This window comes from Tursiops truncatus, chromosome 6 (assembly GCF_011762595.2).
Source record: "Tursiops truncatus isolate mTurTru1 chromosome 6, mTurTru1.mat.Y, whole genome shotgun sequence".
Classification (NCBI taxonomy): domain Eukaryota; kingdom Metazoa; phylum Chordata; class Mammalia; order Artiodactyla; family Delphinidae; genus Tursiops; species Tursiops truncatus.
In genome coordinates, this window is record NC_047039.1 from 114831521 (window position 1) to 114850437 (window position 18917).

General features: G+C 64.0%; 2 protein-coding genes across 6 annotated transcripts; one reads left to right on the forward strand and one right to left on the reverse strand.

Moving 5' to 3' along the window:
- The first annotated feature begins 1268 nt into the window (after window positions 1–1268).
- On the forward strand, window positions 1269–13500 carry MAN1B1 (mannosidase alpha class 1B member 1). Of its 4 annotated transcripts, none has more exons than XM_033859146.2 (13): window positions 1269–1514; window positions 1896–2004; window positions 2706–2821; window positions 4462–4616; window positions 4877–4986; window positions 6018–6203; window positions 6929–7077; window positions 7497–7637; window positions 9640–9830; window positions 10512–10632; window positions 11177–11374; window positions 11460–11581; window positions 12229–13500. In XM_033859146.2, exons 1-13 carry the CDS (start codon window positions 1404–1406, stop codon window positions 12470–12472), a joined length of 1953 nt encoding a protein of 650 aa, XP_033715037.1. In that variant the 5' UTR covers window positions 1269–1403; the 3' UTR covers window positions 12473–13500. The 4 variants fall into 4 exon arrangements, with proteins under 4 accessions (XP_033715037.1, XP_073662953.1, XP_033715035.1 ...); XM_033859144.2 differs by having other exon boundaries at window positions 1270–1514; window positions 7449–7637; XM_033859145.2 differs by having other exon boundaries at window positions 1271–1514; window positions 7449–7637; window positions 11460–11591.
- On the reverse strand, window positions 8350–18341 carry DPP7 (dipeptidyl peptidase 7). Of its 2 annotated transcripts, XM_033859147.2 has the most exons (13): window positions 18120–18341; window positions 17937–18050; window positions 17712–17851; window positions 17466–17629; window positions 17105–17240; window positions 16944–17025; window positions 16682–16848; window positions 16435–16495; window positions 15882–16000; window positions 15630–15786; window positions 15425–15489; window positions 15031–15101; window positions 8350–14906 (listed from the first exon to the last, which is right to left on the reverse strand). In XM_033859147.2, exons 1-13 carry the CDS (start codon window positions 18199–18201, stop codon window positions 14726–14728), a joined length of 1539 nt encoding a protein of 512 aa, XP_033715038.1. In that variant the 5' UTR covers window positions 18202–18341; the 3' UTR covers window positions 8350–14725. The 2 variants fall into 2 exon arrangements, with proteins under 2 accessions (XP_033715038.1, XP_033715039.1); XM_033859148.2 differs by lacking the exon at window positions 15425–15489 and having other exon boundaries at window positions 18120–18329.
- Between the last annotated feature and the right edge of the window lie 576 nt (window positions 18342–18917).

Sequence of the window (18917 nt, forward strand, 5' to 3'; positions counted from 1 at the left end):
GTTCGAAAAATTCCAAGAATTACCAAAATGTGGCACAGAGACAGGAAGTGAACAAATGCTGTCGGAAAAATGGCGCCCACAGACTTGCTGGATGTAGGGTTGCCACAAACCTTAAATTTGAAAAAACACAAGATCTGCAAAGTGCAATAAACCAAAGTACAATAAAACGAGGTGTGTCTGAATTCCAGTTGATAAGGCTAGCTGAGACCTTTTCAGCCTTCACTTGGGAAGGACAATACATCTGGACAGGAATGCCCCAAGGTTTCACTGAAATTCCTTCCTCCTTTTCCCAGGCTTAAAGGCTGATGCGGATGCTGTTTCCTGCAGCCTCTACTTTATTACAGTATGTGGATGACTATCTGCTCTGCTCGCCTCCTCAAACCTCTTCACAGGAAGACATCATCCAACTGCTAACACTTTTGGTTTCAAAGGAGCATTAAAGCCTCCAAGGAAACACTGCAGTTGCTCGAACTCAGGATCGCTCTTTAGGTCACCGGATCTCGGAACAAGGACGCAGTAGGATCCAGGTAGGCTTCATGGCATTCTGAACTTCCCCAAACCTAACAGTAAGCCCCACCTCCAATGGACTTTCATACAAAGCAGCGCTTCCCAACTGCCCTTTTTTCTCTGTAAAGTACTATTGCTTTCCCTGGTCTCTGGACATGGCTATTACAGGCTACATTTGCACACCCTTAACTGCGATTCCTCTGCCATTCCTGAATAAACTCATTTTGCTGATAAAATAGCCAGCTATTTTTAAGGTTGATAGGTCCATGGATGAAAACTCCCAGAGCCTCTTACTGTGCAACGGGCTCCCCGTCCTCTCGCTGACCCCGGCCCCGCCAGGCCCCAGCCCCTCCAGCCTCTGGGGCAGGCACCCGGATCAAATCCACCTGGTGGGGGAGGGCGGGGTCGAGATCTGGGGTCTGGGGCGCAGAGGCACCCCGCCGACATGGCGGAGCGGTGGCACACCTGCCCGGTGTCAGCGCCAGCCCGAGAAGGCCCGGCCCATCCCACGGCCCACGGGCCCTGGGGAAGCCGCGCGGGGCCGCAATGACAGGGAAATCCCAGGGGAACCGGCTCGAGCGGAAACCCCACAGGCTGCGCAGCCGCACCAGCGAGATGTGCGCAGGAGCGAGCAGGGGGGGCGTGACGTCACCGCGCACGCACGGAGGCGCGCCGTGGGATGTAAGCCCGCACGCAGGAGCAGCGACGGCGGGCGCAGGCGCAATGGGACTCCGAGGGCGCGGCAAAGGCGCATTGGCTCAGAGCGATGGGCGGGGAGTCGACGGCGCCGCGATGGCCGCCTACCGGCGTCGGACCTGCCGGCCTCACTGCCTAGCTCGGAGCCGGGCCTCTTGACGGCGCCAGAGGGCGAAGCTCCCCGGCCCGCTGCCGCTGTCATGTATCCGCCGCCGCCGCTGCCGCCGCGTCGGGACTTCATCTCGGTGACGCTGAGCCCCGGCCGGAGCTACGACGGCGGCCAGGGCCTGAGGCGGCGCTCGTTCTGGCGGGTGAGGGGCGGCCTGGGGGCCTCCCCGGGGCGAGCGCACGAACGCGGCTCCCGGGGTCTCGGGCTGCAGGGCCGAGGCGAGGCCGGCGGAGCCTGAGCCAGCACGCGCGGGCTGCCGGTCTTTCCCCGCTGTCCCCGTGGCAGCCAGAAACGGTCTCCGCGTGGGTTTGCATTCTCCTCGAACGCGGGCCCGCGCGGTGTGTCGTCTGCAGCAGGATCATCCCAGCCTGCGGCCCCTGCCGAGAGGCAGCTTCCTCCGGTTCAAAAGCAGCAGAGCCCACGCTGGGCTCCGGAATTCCTCGTCGCCCCCACGGAGTGTGTCACAGTGGGAGAGATTTCCAGCTGTGCTCTTGTCGGTAAAAAGTGTCATTGTCTGTCTCAGAAATGGAAGCAGCTGTCGCGGTTACAGCGGAACGTGGTCCTCTTCCTGCTGGCGTGCCTGATGCTCTGCGGCCTCCTGTCCTACATCAGCGTGGCCGACGAGTGGAAAGGTACCAGCTCCACGATTCCGCTGGGATCCGTGGGGGTTCCTGGGGTCGGACTAAGCGGCAGCAGCGCGCTCTCGCAGCTGCAGGAGGCATAGACTCGACACAGTGGCAGGAAGTCGAAACAGAGAAGCCTAGAGTGTTCCCAAGCCTCGGCTAGGAGGTGGCTGTTAATTTGAGGTTGTGTGACTGTTCCCCAAATGTCTGCTGTGAGGACCAGCATCTCACCCTCTCTGTCTCGCAGTGAGATTCAGGTCCTGAGGCTGAATGCTGAGTCCGAACGCGTCGCGTGGATTCCTCACACGCGCTACCGGGAGCTGGGAAGGGCCGGGCAGGGTGCCAGAGAGGAGGTGCAGGGTCCCTTCCGAATTGCTCTAGGGTGGCTTCTTTGAGGAGGAGGGCTACAGAGCTGCTGTAGGTTTGCTCCAGTAAATGGCCCGTGTGCCACCTTGTGCCCTTCCCGAAACGGAAATCACAAAGGCAGAGCAACGGGGATGTGGGTGGGGATAAAGACAGAAACGGCCAGGTGCTTTGGAAAAGGTTTGATTCCCTTTGGCCATTCTTGAATTGCTTGAACGGCCCTCTCCGGAGGTCCCGCCGCGTCCTGTTACACGGAGTCATAGCTGTGTGGATGCCGTCTCGAGTGCACGTTGAATGTTCTCCAGGCTTTGTGGCGAATTTGAGATAAAGTAGATTCTCTTGTTTAGCCGTGGGCAGCAGGTCGGCAGAAGGGCCGAAGATGAGACCCGCAAATCCACCCGTCTTGCCAGCTCCTCGGAGAGCAGCTGAGAACCCGGAAACCTTCGCGGGGGCGTCACCTCAGGTACTTTGAATAAACTGTACGTGGAGTTGTGACCCGGGCCCGTGCCAGAAGCATTTCGAAACAGTGCGTGCTGTTTCAGACAGTCTGGGAAGGGTTCTGTTTCTTACCATTTGTTTGAGGTTTTAACCTCACACTCCTTGCTCTGGGCTGGTTGGATGAAGGAGACGGGGCAAAGGAAGAGGGCCATTCTGTCCCTCGTCTTCTTTGTGCATCTGCTGTGCCGGATCCTTGGTAGGTGTGAGACCCATCCCTTTTCTCTGGGAGCTACTGGCGGGGGCCACGCAGGTGGGCACTCCGCTCTGGACCTGCCCGAGCGTCAGTCGGGGCCTGGGAGAGAGGTTTGGGAGTGTGCAGGTGCGTGGTGCCTGCTGTCCAGAAAAGGGGAAGTAGGGGCGAGGCCTAGCCCTGGGGCGCCTTCCGGCGGGGGGGAGGTGGGGCGGGGGGAGGACGTGGAGACTAGAGGGCAGTCTGGGCAGCCAGAGAGCCAGGGAAAGTCCCCTGCAAAGGGCGGTGGCTCTGAGGGGGATGGCCTTGGAGAACCCAGGGCGCTCTGCACCTGGGGACACCCTGCACTGCGGGTGTGCCGAGGGCCCCCCAGGGAGAGGATCCTGGGACGGGTGCTGGCCTCACACCCCTGCAGGGCTGCCCCGGGGAGACACAGGCAGCCGTTCTCCCCGTGTCTCACTGGAGGGTCTGTGGGTAGAAGAGGGAATTTCTCCTCCGGAGCCACGAGCATTCTTCCTGCCGCTTCTGTGGCTGCTCTTTTGCCTACCGACCTTCACGGTCCTGTGAAAGCAGAATGCGGCACGTTTCCCCACTTCAGCGTCCACGACCCCGTCTCTGGTGTCTAGGAGGGGCTGGACGTGAGGGGCTGAACACCCGTGTCTCCCCTGGCACAAGTCCTGGGGCCGCTCGGACCTCCTCTCGCGCTCAGACGCCAGCCCTCGTCCCCAGGACCTGTTTGAGCAACGATGCATCCTTGTTTCGGCCACACCCGCGCTCTTGACCAGGGGGGCCCAGCTGGGTGGGGTTTGAATCCCTGGAAGGAGAATGCTTTCCGGGATCTGCCAGCAAGGTTTCCACGGATGCTGAAAAGCAGAGTCTTCTCCATTCACAACTCAGCGTCCTCACATCCTGGAGGGGTCGCCATCATGCGCACTGGTCAGGGCTGGCTGGGCGCCAGGAGGGGCGCTGCCCTCCCCGCAGCGCTCTGTCACTGACCGGCCACCCCTGCCACGCCCTTCCGAGGATGAAGCTGGGGAGTCCGGGCGCGGGCCTGCGACGGTGTCTGCGGCTCCATCCATGGGGCCGTGCTGGCTCTCACCCTGCCGGCCCTGCTACCCTCAGGGTCTGACACCCGGAAACGTCCCTGCCAGCGGCTTAACCCGCTGTCCAGGGTGGCACTCGCCCGTTGGCAGCGCCTCCAGCCGGGTAGTCAGGGCCAGGAGCTGGCGAGTAAGGGGCTCCTCCCAGAGCTGCCCGCCGTATGAAAAATGAAAACAATTTCCTCTGGGAAATTGCAGCTGCTCCGCCAGTCCACAGTGCTCCCTGCACGGGGCCGGGTCAGACGGGGGCAGCGTCCCAGACGGACGATTGAATCATTTCACGAGTGACTCTTGTCTCTGCTTGTGTCTGTCCAGAAGCCTCCAAGGCATTTCCGACGGGGACCACCCAACCTGCAGATTAGAGCCCCCGATGGAGACGCCAAGGACAGGAGGCAGGACGAGGCCCAGAGGAGGGCAGAGGCAGCCGGCGAGGCTCGCTGGGAAGACGACGCGCAGGGGAGCCGCGTCAGGTACAGCAGAGCTGGACTGAATGGGGACGCAGAGGCCGCCAGGCGGTCTCTGTGGTGTTTCTTTTCCTGGAAAAGAGAGAAACAGCCTGACGCATAGTGCACCTTCTGGTTTCTGTTCCTCGCAGACAGTGTGTGCCCCGTGGGGGGTGGGAGGGCGTGGAGGCCCAGCCTGAGCCCAGCTCGGCTGCGACCGCGACCTCGACCGCGGGGCCTCAGCACCTCTGCCCCTGCCCTGAGCTCTCTCTCTACTCCCGCTGCAGCTGGAGGGGCACAGGGACCGAACCGGAGCAGGGCCCCCAGCTCCCTCCGAGAAAGGCAGAGGCCGCCCCCAGGCCTTCCCCGCAGGCCCTCAGGATGAGGAACAGTCCAGGTAAGGTCCCGCCTGCGCCCTCTCGGGCCTCCCCCGGGCACTCTGAGGGAGGGGGCGTGCGGACACGCACAAGAGCGGCGGGGCGGCGGGGGGCTCCTGCTGTCCCAACAAGCGCTGCTCAGCCTTGGACACCCGGGTGCAAGGACGCACGGGTCTCGGCGTCTGGCACCCCTTAGAGCTTTGCTGACGACGTGGGGCTCCTTGGTGGCTGTCGTCCCGTGTCCGGCGCTGCAGCCGCACAGGAACGTGTGTGCGGGAGGCTCGTTTCCTGCCTGTGTCCGGGCAGCCAGGGGCCTTGGGTGCTGCGGTCCTCATGTCGCCCCTTGAGGGCTCAGTCTGTCCTGTTCCCATTCCATGGACAGGAGAACTGAGTCTGGGTCCCCACTGGGACCCTCTGCTCTCGGTGCTGGAGCCCCCAGGGAGGACAAGAGAGCCCGGAGTGGGGACTCGTGGCCATGCACGTGGGGACACGGGGCGACCGTGTGGGGTTAGAAATGGACGGCAGAGCCGTGGGTGTCGACACTGACGGGACATGTGGTGAAGCTGTGGACACACGTGTTCCCCTGCGCGGTAGCCACGTGTGTGCACGTGGTCCCCCCGCGTGTGGCGGGAAGCAGCCTCTGGACGCACCCCGAGGGCGCCCTGGGGAGTGTCGGGGTGGCCTTGGTGGTTCTGCTCCCCGTTTCGTCCCCGTTGGAAGTGTCCGCAGCTGATCGGGCAGGACGCAGCACCGCCAGACAAGGTATTTTTGTCCGGGTCACCAGCGCCTGTCACGTTTGATGTCCCCAAACCAGACTGCACATCGCAGCCGTAGTGGTCCCGCGGCCTCCGATCTTCTGCTCTGCGAGTGTTCACTGCCCCCCGGAGGGTGGTCCCCGCTGGGCTCTGGTGGAGGCGGATGGGCCCGGGCCAGGCAGCGGGTCCTGCTCAGACCTTCACTGCAGCCCACGGTGCCCCCCGTCTGCCTCCCTCGCCGAGGGGCTGCAGGACAGCTCTGTCCGGGCGCCCACGCCCCGCTTCCCTCCTCGCAGCCTTGCAGAACGAGCGCCAGAAGGCTGTGGTCGCCGCTTTCCGCCACGCGTGGGCCGGATACCGCAAGTTCGCCTGGGGCCACGACGAGCTGAAGCCCGTGTCCAAGTCCTTCAGCGAGTGGTTCGGCCTCGGCCTCACGCTGATCGACGCCCTGGACACCATGTGGATTTTGGGTCTGAAGAAAGGTATCTGCTCATCCCTAGCTTGGGGGGCCGAGCTCTCGTGCGTGACCCTCGGGCCCGAGCGAGCCTGGCCTGGAAGGTGTCCACGCGCCGTGTCCCGCTGGGCTGCGCCTCCCCTCGTCCTGGGCGCCAGGGTGGCCGTGCTGGCCGTGGGCAGTTCCTTCGTCCCCTCATGTCCAGGCGGCCTGGGGATGCTCAGGCCAAGTGTCCCCTGCGCCCCCTGCCCAGAGCTGAGTGAGGCTGTAGGTGGGCTTCCAGGGGCGTTCCCAGCCCGTGTTTCTGTTGCAGTCAGGCGGGGCCCGGTGGTGGGAGGTGACACGTGATCTGACGGAGCCGCCAGCGCCCCGAATCTCTCCCTAATGTCCTCCTGTGCCGCGCAGATGGGGCTAAGTTGGGATGGTGTGTCTCTAGGTGTTTCTAAACCGGCATTTTAAACACCTGCTTTAAGTTTTCTGATTGGGCTGAAGACCGCCTGCCACTCACTCGCCCTCGTGGTCCTTCGTAGCGTGGCTGTGATTGTCGCGCACTTGACCTCGTGCTGCATGGCCTTCCCCCAGCTGCACACTGGCTCGATTTTTTTTGCGGGATTGGAAGCCTTCAGGGCACCCTCTTGCACTAGGAAGTGATGTTGAAACCCTGCAGGGGATGCATGTGGCCCCAGAGGGAGCAGTCAGGGAAACGCTTGGACTGTTAATTTGTTCCTGTATCTCTGCTGTTTCACGTGATAGAATTTGAAGAAGCCAGGAAGTGGGTGTCCCAGAAGTTACTATTTCAGAAAAACGTGGACGTCAACCTGTTTGAGAGCACCATCCGTATCCTGGGGGGTCTCCTGAGTGCCTTCCACTTGTCCGGGGATGTCCTCTTTCTGGAAAAGGCCGTGAGTGTCCCGGCACCAGGGCGGCTCACGTCCTGGGGGCCCTGGGGTCTCGAGTGCCGCACAGTCGGTCCTTTGCTCGTGGGATCAGGGCGGGGAGGCGTTGTTCGCAGTCTGCGCTCCCCTCTGCGCGCTCGAGCCTGTTTCCGTGCACGTGCGTGGCTGAAGTGGCCCCGCTGCCCGCAGGCGTGGTCATTCAGAGCTGGTTGAGTCCAGCTCGGTTTCTGCAGCTCTTCAGGGGTGGGGCCACATGAAGCCAGCAAACTCAACTCTCCACTGGATTAGGTGGAAACGGGTGACAGGTTAGTGTCATGCCATGGAGACAGGCCGCTCTGGGACAGGGATCATTGACTCGTCGCTGTGTTGTGTATCAGGAGGACTTTGGAAATCGGTTAATGCCTGCGTTCCAAACACCCTCTAAGATCCCGTACTCCGACGTAAACATCGGCACTGGAGTTGCCCACCCACCGCGTTGGACCTCTGACAGCACGGTGGCCGAGGTGACAAGCATTCAGCTGGAGTTCCGAGAGCTCTCTCGTCTCACGGGAGTTAAGAAATTTCAGGTATGGAGGGGCTGTGCTTCCAGCTGGAGCGGGTTTGCAGCGGGGCCGTCTCTGCTTCAGTGGGGCAGGTGCAGGTCTGTGTGGTCATTGATCCTGGGGCCAGAGACCAGTGAGTTTTTGGTTTTGTCCCACGTTTTTCCTGGTGAATCCCATTATCTCGTGATATCAGAGGTGCAGGCATGAAAGGCATTGACTGGAGGGTGAGTCCTCTGCCTGGCGCAACCCCCGTGCAGTCCTGTGTCCTCAGGGTCCTGGCAGTGGACGTCTTGTCGTGTGGCGCTGTGCGTGGCCCCGGGTCCACCTACTGTTGTCCGGGACTCTTCTGAGCCAGCGAGGGCGGCCGGCTCTGTCGTGGCTGCTGCCGTGGGATGTGTGGAGTCACCGGGTTTTGTAGCCAGTTCAGTGCAGATGACACCGTGGTCGTCCCAGCTGTGGCACCTGGACTGTGCCCACGCACATGTCTGTCCTGGGCGGGCGGCTGGAGCGGTGTTGCTGGCATGGCTCCTGCTGTGTGGTGGGACCAGCAGGTGCACGTGGAACGGAGGGCTGACTTGTGGGTTTTGTTCTTGGCTCTCTGTGTGTTATTGCCTCTAGCAGTGTCTGCTCACCGCCTTAGGCAGGGCCCCTCCTGTGGACGATGTCTCTGCTTGTGGGCCTTCCTCTAAGGTTGCCTCTATTCCTGCAGCTTTTTTTCTCCCTCTCCTTTTTCTCCCTCTTCTTTTTTTTTAAAAGATGGCATTTTATTTGTTTTATGTTTTTAATTAATTAATTACTTATTTTTGGTTGCGTTGGGTCTTCGTAGCAGTGCGTGGGCTTCTTATTGTGGTGGCTTCTCCTGTTGCAGAGCATGGGTTCTAGGCATGCAGGCTTCAGTAGTTGTGGCTGCAGGGCTCAGCAGTTGTGGCTTGCGGGCTCTAGAGCACAGACTCAGTAGGTGTGGCACACGGGCTTAGTTGCTCTGCTGCCATGTGGGATTTCCCGGACCAGGGCTCGAACCCGTGTCCCCTGCATTGGCAGGCGGATTCTTTTTTTTTTTTTTTTTGCGGTACGCGGGCCTCTCACTGTTGTGGCCTCTCCCGTTGCGGAGCGCAGGCTCGGCAGCCATGGCTCACGGGCCCAGCCGCTCTGCTTCATGTGGGATCTTCCCGGACCGGGGCACGAACCCGTGTCCCCTGCATCGGCAGGCGGACTCTCAACCACTGCGCCACCAGGGAAGCCTTCCCTTTTGCTTTTAATTGAGATTTAGTTTACATATCGAGAAATCCTGTCTTCTGTGTACATTGCGTGTACTCACATGTCTGTGACCGTCATCGTTATGTAATTCCAGAACAATTCCCTCACCCAGATTGAACCCAGCACTGTTTGCCGACCCCCCTTGGCAGCCGCACAGGGCTGGGCTCTGGCATGGGCCCCATTCTGGTCAGTTCGTGTCCCTCCTGCAGTGACTGCAGTCTGGGTGCTGAGTGAGCACGGAGTCCTCAAGGTTGCAGGACGGGTCAGAACCCTTCCTTTCCAAGCGCAGACAGGCTTCCTCGTGTGGGCTGACCGCGTGTCTGGACGGTCACCTGCTGAACTCTGGCCTGTGTCCCACTGGGGATCTTGACAACACGGCTCCTGTCGGGTCCCGTCCTGCACAGACGTCCTCGTGTGTTGTCCAGCCATGCTTGTACCTCTTCGTGGGTGTGTGACTGTGTCTCGCTGGAGCAACTTTTCTGACAGTCAGTGGTTTGTTTTCTGAGTTTGTGTGTTGGGCTGCTGTGTATCTTCGCGTATAAGTGAGTCATCAGGTCCCTTGCCCATCGGTGGACTGAAGGGGTCGTGTGCCTGTTGTCAGGACGCATACACGTGCTACGGTGGCCACTTGCTCCTAAGATGTCCCCCAAGGGTGGGGGCTGAGAACCGTGGCGAGGGCGGGGTCAGCCCTGTGGTCAGGCCCGTCGGGGCGACAGCATCCAGGGAGCGCAGCCCGCCCTGCTCACTGCGCTGCCCTCCTGTGCCCCAGGAGGCCGTGGAGGAGGTGACCAGGCGCGTGCACTCCCTGCGCGGGAAGAAGGACGGGCTGGTGCCCATGTTCATCAACACCAACAGCGGGCTGTTCACCCACCTGGGCGTGTTCACCCTGGGCGCCAGGGCCGACAGCTACTACGAGTACCTGCTGAAGCAGTGGATCCAGGGTGGGAAGAAGGAGACACAGTGAGGCCCGTTTCTCAGCTCTCGGGGTGGTGGGAACAGGCAGCCGCGCCTGCTGGGGCAGGGCCCCTCCGCGGGGTGGGGTTCTCCTCACAGCCTGTGTGCAGAGCCAGGGCCCGGCTGGCCGCTGGGGTCCACGGCTCGTCAGTGCCGGGCAGCCGGGGTCTTCCTCGGGCCTGTGGCCGCCCCTCTGGCGTCCGCTCCCGTGGCAGACGACCGGGGCCACCTGGGCCTCCTCGAGCTTAGTGCCCTGACCCTGAAAACGCACGCTTTCCCGGGGAGCAGCCGTAGCTCCTTGTCAAGGTTGGAAAATAGAGATTAACCCTCAAGTCTCAGGCCCAGGGGTGACAGTGACCCAGAATCAGGGGCAGGGGCAGCTCCAGGCCATCACCCACGGGTGAAACGAGGGTGTCACCCACTGGGGAGCCCGCGGGCTGGTTCAGAGAACCGGGGTGAGCGCGTCGGGGCCAGGGGCTCGGCAGAGACTGGTCTCTGGTGGCCCCTTGGGGCTGGTTGGGAGGCACGGGCCCTGGTGAGGGGCGGGGGCAGAAGCCCACGGGGCTGACGCGGGCCTCCACGCGGAGACTGGCGGGGCACCACCCCAGACAGGGCAGCCGCGAGAATGGGGACGGGCGCTCAGGGTCGTGCCCTTTCCCGGAACACGGGCCCCGCTGGTCCGCACAGGCTACTGGAAGACTACCTCGAAGCCGTGGAGGGCATCAGAAAGCACCTGCTGCGCAGGTCTGAACCCGGCCAGCTGACCTTCGTGGGGGAGCTCGCCCACGGCCGCTTCAGCGCCAAGATGGTGAGCCTGGGCTGACGCGGCCAAGTGGGGTCTTGGGACTCCGCCCTCTGTCCTTGACATCGGACGGCTCTGAGACTCCGGACGTCGGAGGGAACCATGCGATTCTGGCCGCGGAGTGTGAGCCGTCCCGAGTGGACGTGGGCTGCGCAGCCTGGGCTGTCCCGTGACAGGGGGAGCTGAGGTCTGTGTGGTGCCAGGGCCCCTCCCCTGCTCCAAGCCCCGCCTCCCGTGCTCCAGGGGACCCCTGCCCCCAGCCCCCCTTCCCCCGCCCTCCTGCAGCTGGTGTTCCATCGGCCGTTTGGGGCAAGAGGTGAGGGAGACCCGGCTCAGCATGGGCTCCCCGGGAGGTGGTGGTCCTTCTAGCAGCTTCTGCCCTGTGCACGTGGGGCCCCGGTGTGTGGCCTGCAGTTCAGTCCCCTGTTGGAGCCCTGCCGGCACTCAGGCCTGTTGGCTCCTGGGAACACGGGAGGCCTGATAACGCTGGACCCGTGTGGAACCCGTGAGGCCGCAGGTCCATGGTGGTGAGGTGACCCTCTGATTCCAGGACCACCTGGTGTGCTTCCTGCCGGGGACGCTAGCTCTGGGCGCCCACCACGGCCTGCCCGCCGACCACATGGAGCTGGCCCAGGCGCTCATGGACACCTGCTACCAGATGAACCGTCAGATGGAGACGGGGCTGAGCCCCGAAATCGTGCACTTCAACCTGCACCCCCAGAGGTCCCATAAGGACGTGCAGGTCAAGGTGAGCCACGCCGGGGCCGGTGCGGCGCAGGGGCGCCAGGGCAGGGGCGTGGCGAGGCTAATCGTGAGCCCGCATCCCTCCCCAGGCCGCCGACAGACACAACCTGCTGCGGCCCGAGACGGTGGAGAGCCTGTTCTACCTGTACCGCCTCACGGGCCAGCGCAAGTACCAGGACTGGGGCTGGGAGATCCTCCGCAGCTTCAACGCGTACGCGAGGGTGAGGCCGCCCGCCCCTGGGTCTCATCCCCAGCTCCTCGCCGTCGCCTGCCGCTGGACTGGGTGGGGGAGGGCCCAGGGGGCCAGGGCATCCCTCCTCCCTGTCTCGGGGGGCCAGCCTGGGTGGGGCGGGTCCCTGCAGCGGCCCGAGGTGCACAGGGCGTGTCCCTCCTGGGTCGTCTGTGTCTCGGCCGCTGCTCCCCAGGACGGGTGCCGTGACCGCCACCACCCCCGCTGTGCTCAGGCCCAGCCGCCCATCGTGCAGCCGGGGCCATGGCTCAGAGAAGGTCTCGCCCTGCACAGGGCCCAGTGCCCAGTGCCCAGCCCAGCAGAGCTGAGACTTGGTCTTTGCCCCGTGGCACGTGAGGTGCTGGGTTGTACACCCCTCGGGTGACCTCCGGGCTTTTGCAAGACCTGTGCAGGTTTTGGAGGTCGCACTTTCCATCTGGTCACTTGCAGGCTGCTGGCATCCCCCAGGGGGTCCCTGGAGGAACCACGGCTGACCTCCGGGGCGGCCAATCCCCTTGTGGGCCTTGGTGTCCTCACCGCCCCAGACCCTGCCCTGGGGGGCCTCTAGCCTGCAGCCCTTGAAAGGGCTGAGCCTGCGTCATGACGCCGTGGCCTTGGCTCTCGTGCAGGTCCCCTCGGGCGGCTACTCTTCCATCAGCAACGTCCAGGACCCGCGCAATCCCCAGCCCAGGGACAAGATGGAGAGCTTCTTTCTGGGGGAGACGCTCAAGTACCTGTACTTGCTCTTCTCCGACGACCCAGACCTGCTCAGCCTGGACACTTACGTGTTCAACACGGAGGCTCACCCCCTGCCCATCTGGGCCCCCTCCTAGGGCGGGACGGCTCCCGAGTGGGTGCTGCCCGGGGGACTGATGAGTCCTGTCATGGAGCGTGCCTGTGGGCAAGACCCTGGCCCTGACCTTGGCTGTGCGGTGTCCTCCCAGCCGGCTGGAAGTGCTCCAGGCCGGGCTGATGACCGAGGCCAGCGGCAGCTGGGCCAGGACGTTTCGGGGCCTCACAGCTGCTTGGGGTGGCCGCTGGGCTTCTGGTGCTCTGCCACGGGTCTGGGCTCCTTGCCTGGTTCTCGTCGGGACACCGTTAGGAACAAGTAGGAGTAAATCAGTGCTGTGATTCAGGGAGGTCCCGTCCACCCGGGGAGCCTCTTCCTTCTTCCTGAGAAAATGAATTCGTGACTACATTCCTGAAACCCGAATGCCCTCCTGCTGGCCGTGCATGGCTTCCTAGGGGTCCTGGGCCACACTGGGTCTCCAGAGCCCATGACGAGATCAGAGACAGGTGCTGCGGGGACAGCCTGGGTACAGCTCAGCCTCGAGGCCTCACAGCCTGTGAACACGCCCCAACCCGGGGGTCTCAGGGGGCATCCGTGGCCTCATGGGGGTCTGGGCCCCTGGCTGGCTGTGCTGTTTACACGTGGGACTCAGGGATCCTCCCCTTGCCCTTGCAGGGGCTGGGCGGGGCTGGGCCGGCAAGTTCACTGGCTCCCAGGCCAGCCCTGATGGATGGACTTTTCAGTGGAGATAAAAGTACATTTGTTCTAACTGGCACCTGCTGTGTCTTTGTTTCCGGAATCGCAACTGTGAAACGGGGAGGGGCGGCAGGGGCAGTGTTTGGGTCAGGTCTGACGTGTCCAGAGGTCAGCTGTGCCCCTGCCCCCGGGGGGAGATTTGGGAGCGTCAGCTTCCCAGGGCAGGTGCTGGCCACACTGGTGCCCAGGGTGAGAATATGCCTGTGACGGTTGCCGGCACCAGTGAGCATGGCGGGCCCTACCTGCTCTGCCCGCTTCCCTGGCGTGTGGGGTGTCCGCGCCTGGGGCTCCTTCTCAGGGTGCCTGGTCAACCTATTTCATTCCTTCTTTTAAAAAATAAATTTATTTTATTTAATTTTGGCTGCACTGGGTCTTCGTTGCGGTGCGCGGGCTTCTCATTGCGGTGGCTTCTCTTGTTGCGGAGCATGGGTTCTAGGTGCGCGGGCTTCAGTAGTTGTGGCTCGTGGGCTCTAGAGCGCAGGCTCAGTAGTTGCTCTGTGGCATGTGGGATCTTCCCGGACCAGGGCTCGAACCCGTGTCCCCTGCATTGGCAGGCGAATTCCTAACCACTGCACCACCACGGAAGCCCTCACTCCTCTTCTTCAGCCGGCTCCATCCATGCCTTAGGACTGACCCCGGGGTAGCTTTCCAGAGAGAAGCCAGGATCCTGGGCCTCGGCTGGCCCTAGCTCCCAGGCCCTGGTGACCCTGCAGGACAGGCCAGCCCCTTCTCTGTGTTGAATGTGAGGAGACTTCGTTCTTACCCCTAGAAGCCTCTACACAGGCACTGGACCCAGGGTCAGCCAGGGCCTGGCCTGTTGCTGTGGCCCCTCCTCCGCTCGCACCTTGTGCGCTCCCCCTCAGGCAGGGCTGCCGCCCTCCACTTGCCCACGGGCCCTGCAGGCTCCGTGCCCGGCAGGTGCCCGGCAGGTGTGCGGGGCCCGTGTCTCAGTCGGCCTCTTGCCCTGCCTCTCACGGCTGTGGCTGCCTGCCTGGCACGACCTCCCCAGCTGGGGGGGCACGTGATGCTCCCTGTCGCTACCCCCGCCCCCCATACCCCAGCGCAGGAGCCTCTTGGGCAGCGGTGGGTGTGGGACTCGGGACAGCAGGGTTCCCACACGGTGGGGCCTGAGTCCGCCGAGTGAGGCAGACTGCCCCCCGGCCCCACCCAGGCCTGGCCCCAAGCAGGGGGACTTGGGGGCTGCAGGGCTCCCCAGACGGACACTGCAGTGGTTGGGGACGAAGAGGATGAAGAGGACAGCTGAGAAGGGAGGTGGAGAATCACCGGGGTGGCCTCTCGTGGTGGTGTGGATTGGCCACCGCAGGAAAGGCCGGTATCCCCCGTCACCCAAGGCACAGATGGGAGCTGAGGACGCTGCTTTATTTATCAGCGGAGTTTAAGAGGGGGTGTAAGTGTGTTCACTGTGTCCAGGGCCTCAAGACAGGACAGGACGTCGGACAGGACATGCCTGACAGGCCACCAGTGTTTGTCCGGCCTCTCCCTCGGGCAAGGCCCTGCCCACCCTGGCCGAGCTCCAGGTTCAGGATGTCGGGCCAGGGCTCCTCCCCCGCTTACTCGCCTCAGGCTCCCAGCAAGTCCTCCCTGGTCCTGCTGGGGGAGCACCCCTCAGCCTCGGAGCCCCTGTGCTGTGCCAGCCGCAGCCGCTGCTCATGCCTCGCTGCCTCGACCCACTTGCCGATGAGGGTGGCCTCTAGCCTGCGCGCCTCCACGACAGATGCGGGGTCTTCTGGGTGGGACGCTCTGAGGAGCAGGCGTGGGGGGCACTCAGCAGGGCTGGCAGGCCCCGAGCCTCACACCACCCTAGCCCACGTCCACCCATCGGCCCAGGCCAGGTACTGCACCCCCTCCCCAGGCAGGACCGCACCTGAGGTCCAGGTGATGCGCTCCCCCGTGGATGGTGACGGCGAGGACTGACATGCTCAGGTTGCTCTGAATCTATCATTGAAGGAGCATCCGTGTCAGGGGTGCAGACTGTGCTCTCGGCCTCAGCCTCGCAGCACAACCTGCTGGGAGGCTGCATGTCCCAGCCTGTGGGGCGCAGCTCAAGCAGTAGTTTGAGGTGACTGCATAGCCTGAACGGTCCCATGAGAAATGAAAGGCGAAGACGAATGAGCCAGAAGCCAGGCCGCCATAAGAAGCAGGAGAAGAACCAGCAAAGGGAGAGGAGGGAACAAGGGAGATTGGAACAAAAACCAAGGAGGTGCAGAGCCAAGAGTGCCGGGACCCACACAGGGCAGGGACTTCCTGGCCTGACTCACCCCTCCCCCGGCCCAGGGGTCCAGGTCACCGTTGGAGAAGATGATGTTGCTGGCAGCCGTGAGGTCTGAAACGGACAGAGCAAGCAGTGGTGGGGACCGGGTGGGCCCCCCCAAGTCTGTGACCCAGGGGCTAGGGAGTGTGGGAAACAGAGGCAGCTCAGTGCAGGGGGAAGGATGCCGCCCCCAACCCTGTCTTGAGCCTCACCGCCTCCCCCAAAGCTGGTCTGCAGCCAGTCCTGCCGGGGCCACACGCCCCACGTGTCCAGGCAGTACTGCTGGCGCAGGGCTTCAGTGAAGGGCAGGTCAGGGAAGATGTCCGACACATTGTTGCTGGAAAACGTCAGGTTGATCTCAGTGCAGGCCTGCGGGACACCCGCACCACCATCAGGCCAGGGGGCCAGGACACCACGTGTAGCACCCCATACCTGGCAGTCCCAGGCCCCCAGCTCCCACATACCTGGTAGTCCCAGGCCTTGGCATCAGGGCCCAAGCCGCAACCCGTGGGGTCGGCACAGACCTGGTACTGCAGGTAGATGTCATAGCAGGGCTCCGTGCCCGAGGAGTTGTACACCAGGCCTGGGGGAGAGGGGTACTGGGGCTGGGTGCCTGGACACTCACCCTGCCCCTTTAGACGGGTCCAGCAGGTGTCAGGGGCTCTGGGGTCCTATGGGCCCAGTGAGGAGTGGATCTGTACTATCAGCTCCTGTCCTGGCTGCTGAGGGCAGCTGGGCAGCCCACCTTGATGTTCTCCCTCCCAGCAGGGTGGGCCGAGGTGGGGTGTGCTGCCCTTTGCACTAGGGACCTCCCAGAAGGCCCTTGGGTTCGCGCTCTCCAGGCTGGGCCATGGGGGGGATGGCCACTTCCTGCCCCAGGGACCAAGTGGAGGCTTCTGCGCTCCCCGCCCCCGTACGGCCCTCATTGCTGCCCGCCCACTCCTCAGCCCACCCGCTCCCCTGCCAACACTGGGCCCCTCACGCTTGACACCAGCCCAGGCAGGTGGGCAGACTCACCGGCCAACGATCGGAGCCCCTTGATCCTCTGGCTCTCGCTCAGCAGCCGGTCGCAGCCAACCTGTGGGTGCCAGCAGAGCCCCTCAGCCGGCCACCCCCCTCGAGACCTTCCCTAGTCCCAGGTCCCAGAGTGGGTGCAAGGTCCTGGGGCTGGCCAGCTCTGACCACCCCAGGGCAGCCGGGCCCTTCCCTATCCACAGGACACTGCCCTCCCCGGGCTCCCGCCAGCCAGGGGTGGGTGCCTCGCCTTGACGGGGTTGGCAGGAAGGTGTCCCACGAAGTCGGTAGGGTACGGGTAGTCCATCATGGCCAGCAGGGTGAAGGCATTCCGGGCAAACCCGAAGAGTTGGGTCAGGTCCCCTGGGCCAGAGAGTGGCCAGCAGGTGCCGAACTCTTGGCTGACCGTGTCATAGGCTGCCAGGAGGAGCAGGACAAGGGCCTCTGGAGTCTTCAGGCACACGTGGGGGAGGGGGAATGGGGGGCAGGGAGGCAGGGGGCGGCCTCCTCACCTCCCTGTAGGAACAAGTCGTTGATCTGCCGGAAGGCGTCCCGCACGGCCTGGGCACACTTGGGACTCTGGCCCTCAAAATCCTGGAGGAAGGAAGGGTGTGGCTGCACCCGCAGCCTGGGCTGCTTGGGGGAAGGGTCGGGGGCCGGAGGCTTCACTTACTGCTGAGACGTCGCGAAAGAACTGGTAGGGGTCACCGAGGCCTGCCACCGAGACGACAGGTGCGCTGGCTGCCAGTGCCCCCGCCACGAGGTGGGGGTACTTTATCCTCATGTAGGCGCTGAGCATCCCCCCATAGCTGGGCAGGGGCGCAGGGTTAGCTGGGTGGCTCCCCACGCCACCCTGCAGCAGCCCGCTCCCGCCGGCCCCAGTGCGCCTCCGCGACGACACCAGCCTCCTCTCTCCTTTCTCAGAGCCCCCCACCCCATGCCTCCAAAGGACCCCAAACTTCTAAGACCCACAGAAATTCTGGCCGGGGCCAGGCTTGCATTTGTTCCGGGAGAGAAAGGAGACGAGGACGCACCTCCCGCCAAAGGCGATGGCGGGGGCGTCCTGGGCCCCAAGTTCCTGCCGAAGCGCCCGGAGCAGCCCCGCGTAGTCGGCCAGGGCCTGCTCCACCGTCAGCAGCTCCGTGTACCCGCGGCACGTGGACCGCTCACCGAACGGGAGAGACTTTCCGTAGTACCGCTGTGGGCAGGAGACCAGGGGTCACTGACCCCGCGCCCCGGTCTGGCCCCCACTCCCACCCCCAGCCCCAGCCGGTACCCACGTGCTCGGCAAAGACGACCAGGGCCCCCTGCTGCGCCGCCAGCTCCAGGATGAACCCCGAGTTGTTGGCGAAGGACCACACGTCCCCCTCGTTGCCCGTGTAGAAGAATATTGGCCCCTCGCCCCTCTTCCAGAACTTCTCTGTCGGATGGAGGCAAGGGGGCGGGTGAGGCGTGGGGTGCCCGTCCTCACCCGACAGCAGGAACTGTCCCCAGGGCGACCTCACCTGACAGCAGGAACCGCTGGCGGAAGGTCTTGTTCCCAAACCTCTCGAAGTTGAAATGGTCCAGGAGCTGCTCGAAGTAGGCCTCCTGAAAGTCAGGGTCCGTGGCTCTGTGGGCTGGAGGGCACAGCGCTCAGCGGGGGCACCTGGGGGTGCCGGGTGGGGGGCCCGCGGGCCGGCACTCACCCCCGGCCTCCAGGCTGCGCAGCTGCAGGGCCAGCACCAGGGCCAGGGCCCACGTCGGGGCCGCCTGGGGCGCGGAGCTCATGTTCACTTTGCCCGCCGGCTCCGGGTCAGGTGGGCGGGGTCACGTGACCGCAGGACGCCCTCACGTGACGGCCTGGGCGGGGCTGTGAGCAGCTCTGCCGTGTCCCGCCGGCGGCCAGCTTCCGGGTCCTCAAGCTTCTGGCGCTCCTGTGTCACCACGAAGATGGTCGCTGTGGGGGCACAGGAAGTGGGCAGAGGGCTCGAGGGCCCGGTGCTGGGGCGGGGACGTGCCTGGCCAGTCACCCGTCCTCTAGCGGCCACTGCTGAGGGCCGGGCGCCGTGCCACACACGCACCGGGCGGAAGTGCCTGCCCCGCTGCCCAGCCGCCTCCCGGCCGCACGGCGTTGTCCTGGGTCGGGCCCCCGTCAAGAGCAGGGCTGGGGAAGTCCGCCTCCTGAGCAGCTGCTCAGAACGAGCCCTGAGAGGGAGGGAGGGAGCCTTAGGAGGATGGGGGTGGGGGCTCCGTCGAGGAGGGTCGGCCGCCGTGGAAGAAGAGCCTGTCCTGTCCGAGCAACAGTGAGGGCCCGTGTGGCTGGGCAGGGGGCGGGCGAGCGGGGGCCTCGGAGCCCAGGCAGGAGTTTGGGCAGCTGGTGGGGGTGGAGAAGGCTAGGAGGCCAAGCCTGGGATCTGGGACCCCCTCCCCTCCCCATCAGGCCAGCCCCCTCACTGGCTCCGCAGTACCCAGAGGACGGAAGGGCCACCTCTCCCCCGGTGCCA

Excerpts from the sequence above, each read along its gene's own strand:
- DPP7 (XM_033859147.2), bottom strand. The coding sequence starts at position 18,201 with ATGAGCTCCGCGCCCCAGGCGGCCCCGACGTGGGCCCTGGCCCTGGTG. Across the intron at positions 16,849-16,943 it reads CGACTTGTTCCTACAGGGAG|CCTATGACACGGTCAGCCAA; the intron begins GTGAGGAGGCCG and ends TCCTCCTGGCAG. Across the intron at positions 16,001-16,434 it reads GGGGCTCCGATCGTTGGCCG|GCCTGGTGTACAACTCCTCG; the intron begins GTGAGTCTGCCC and ends CCTCTCCCCCAG.
- MAN1B1 (XM_033859144.2), top strand. The coding sequence starts at position 1,404 with ATGTATCCGCCGCCGCCGCTGCCGCCGCGTCGGGACTTCATCTCGGTG. Across the intron at positions 7,078-7,448 it reads TCCTCTTTCTGGAAAAGGCC|GAGGACTTTGGAAATCGGTT; the intron begins GTGAGTGTCCCG and ends GTTGTGTATCAG. Across the intron at positions 11,582-12,228 it reads ATCCTCCGCAGCTTCAACGC|GTCCCCTCGGGCGGCTACTC; the intron begins GTACGCGAGGGT and ends GCTCTCGTGCAG.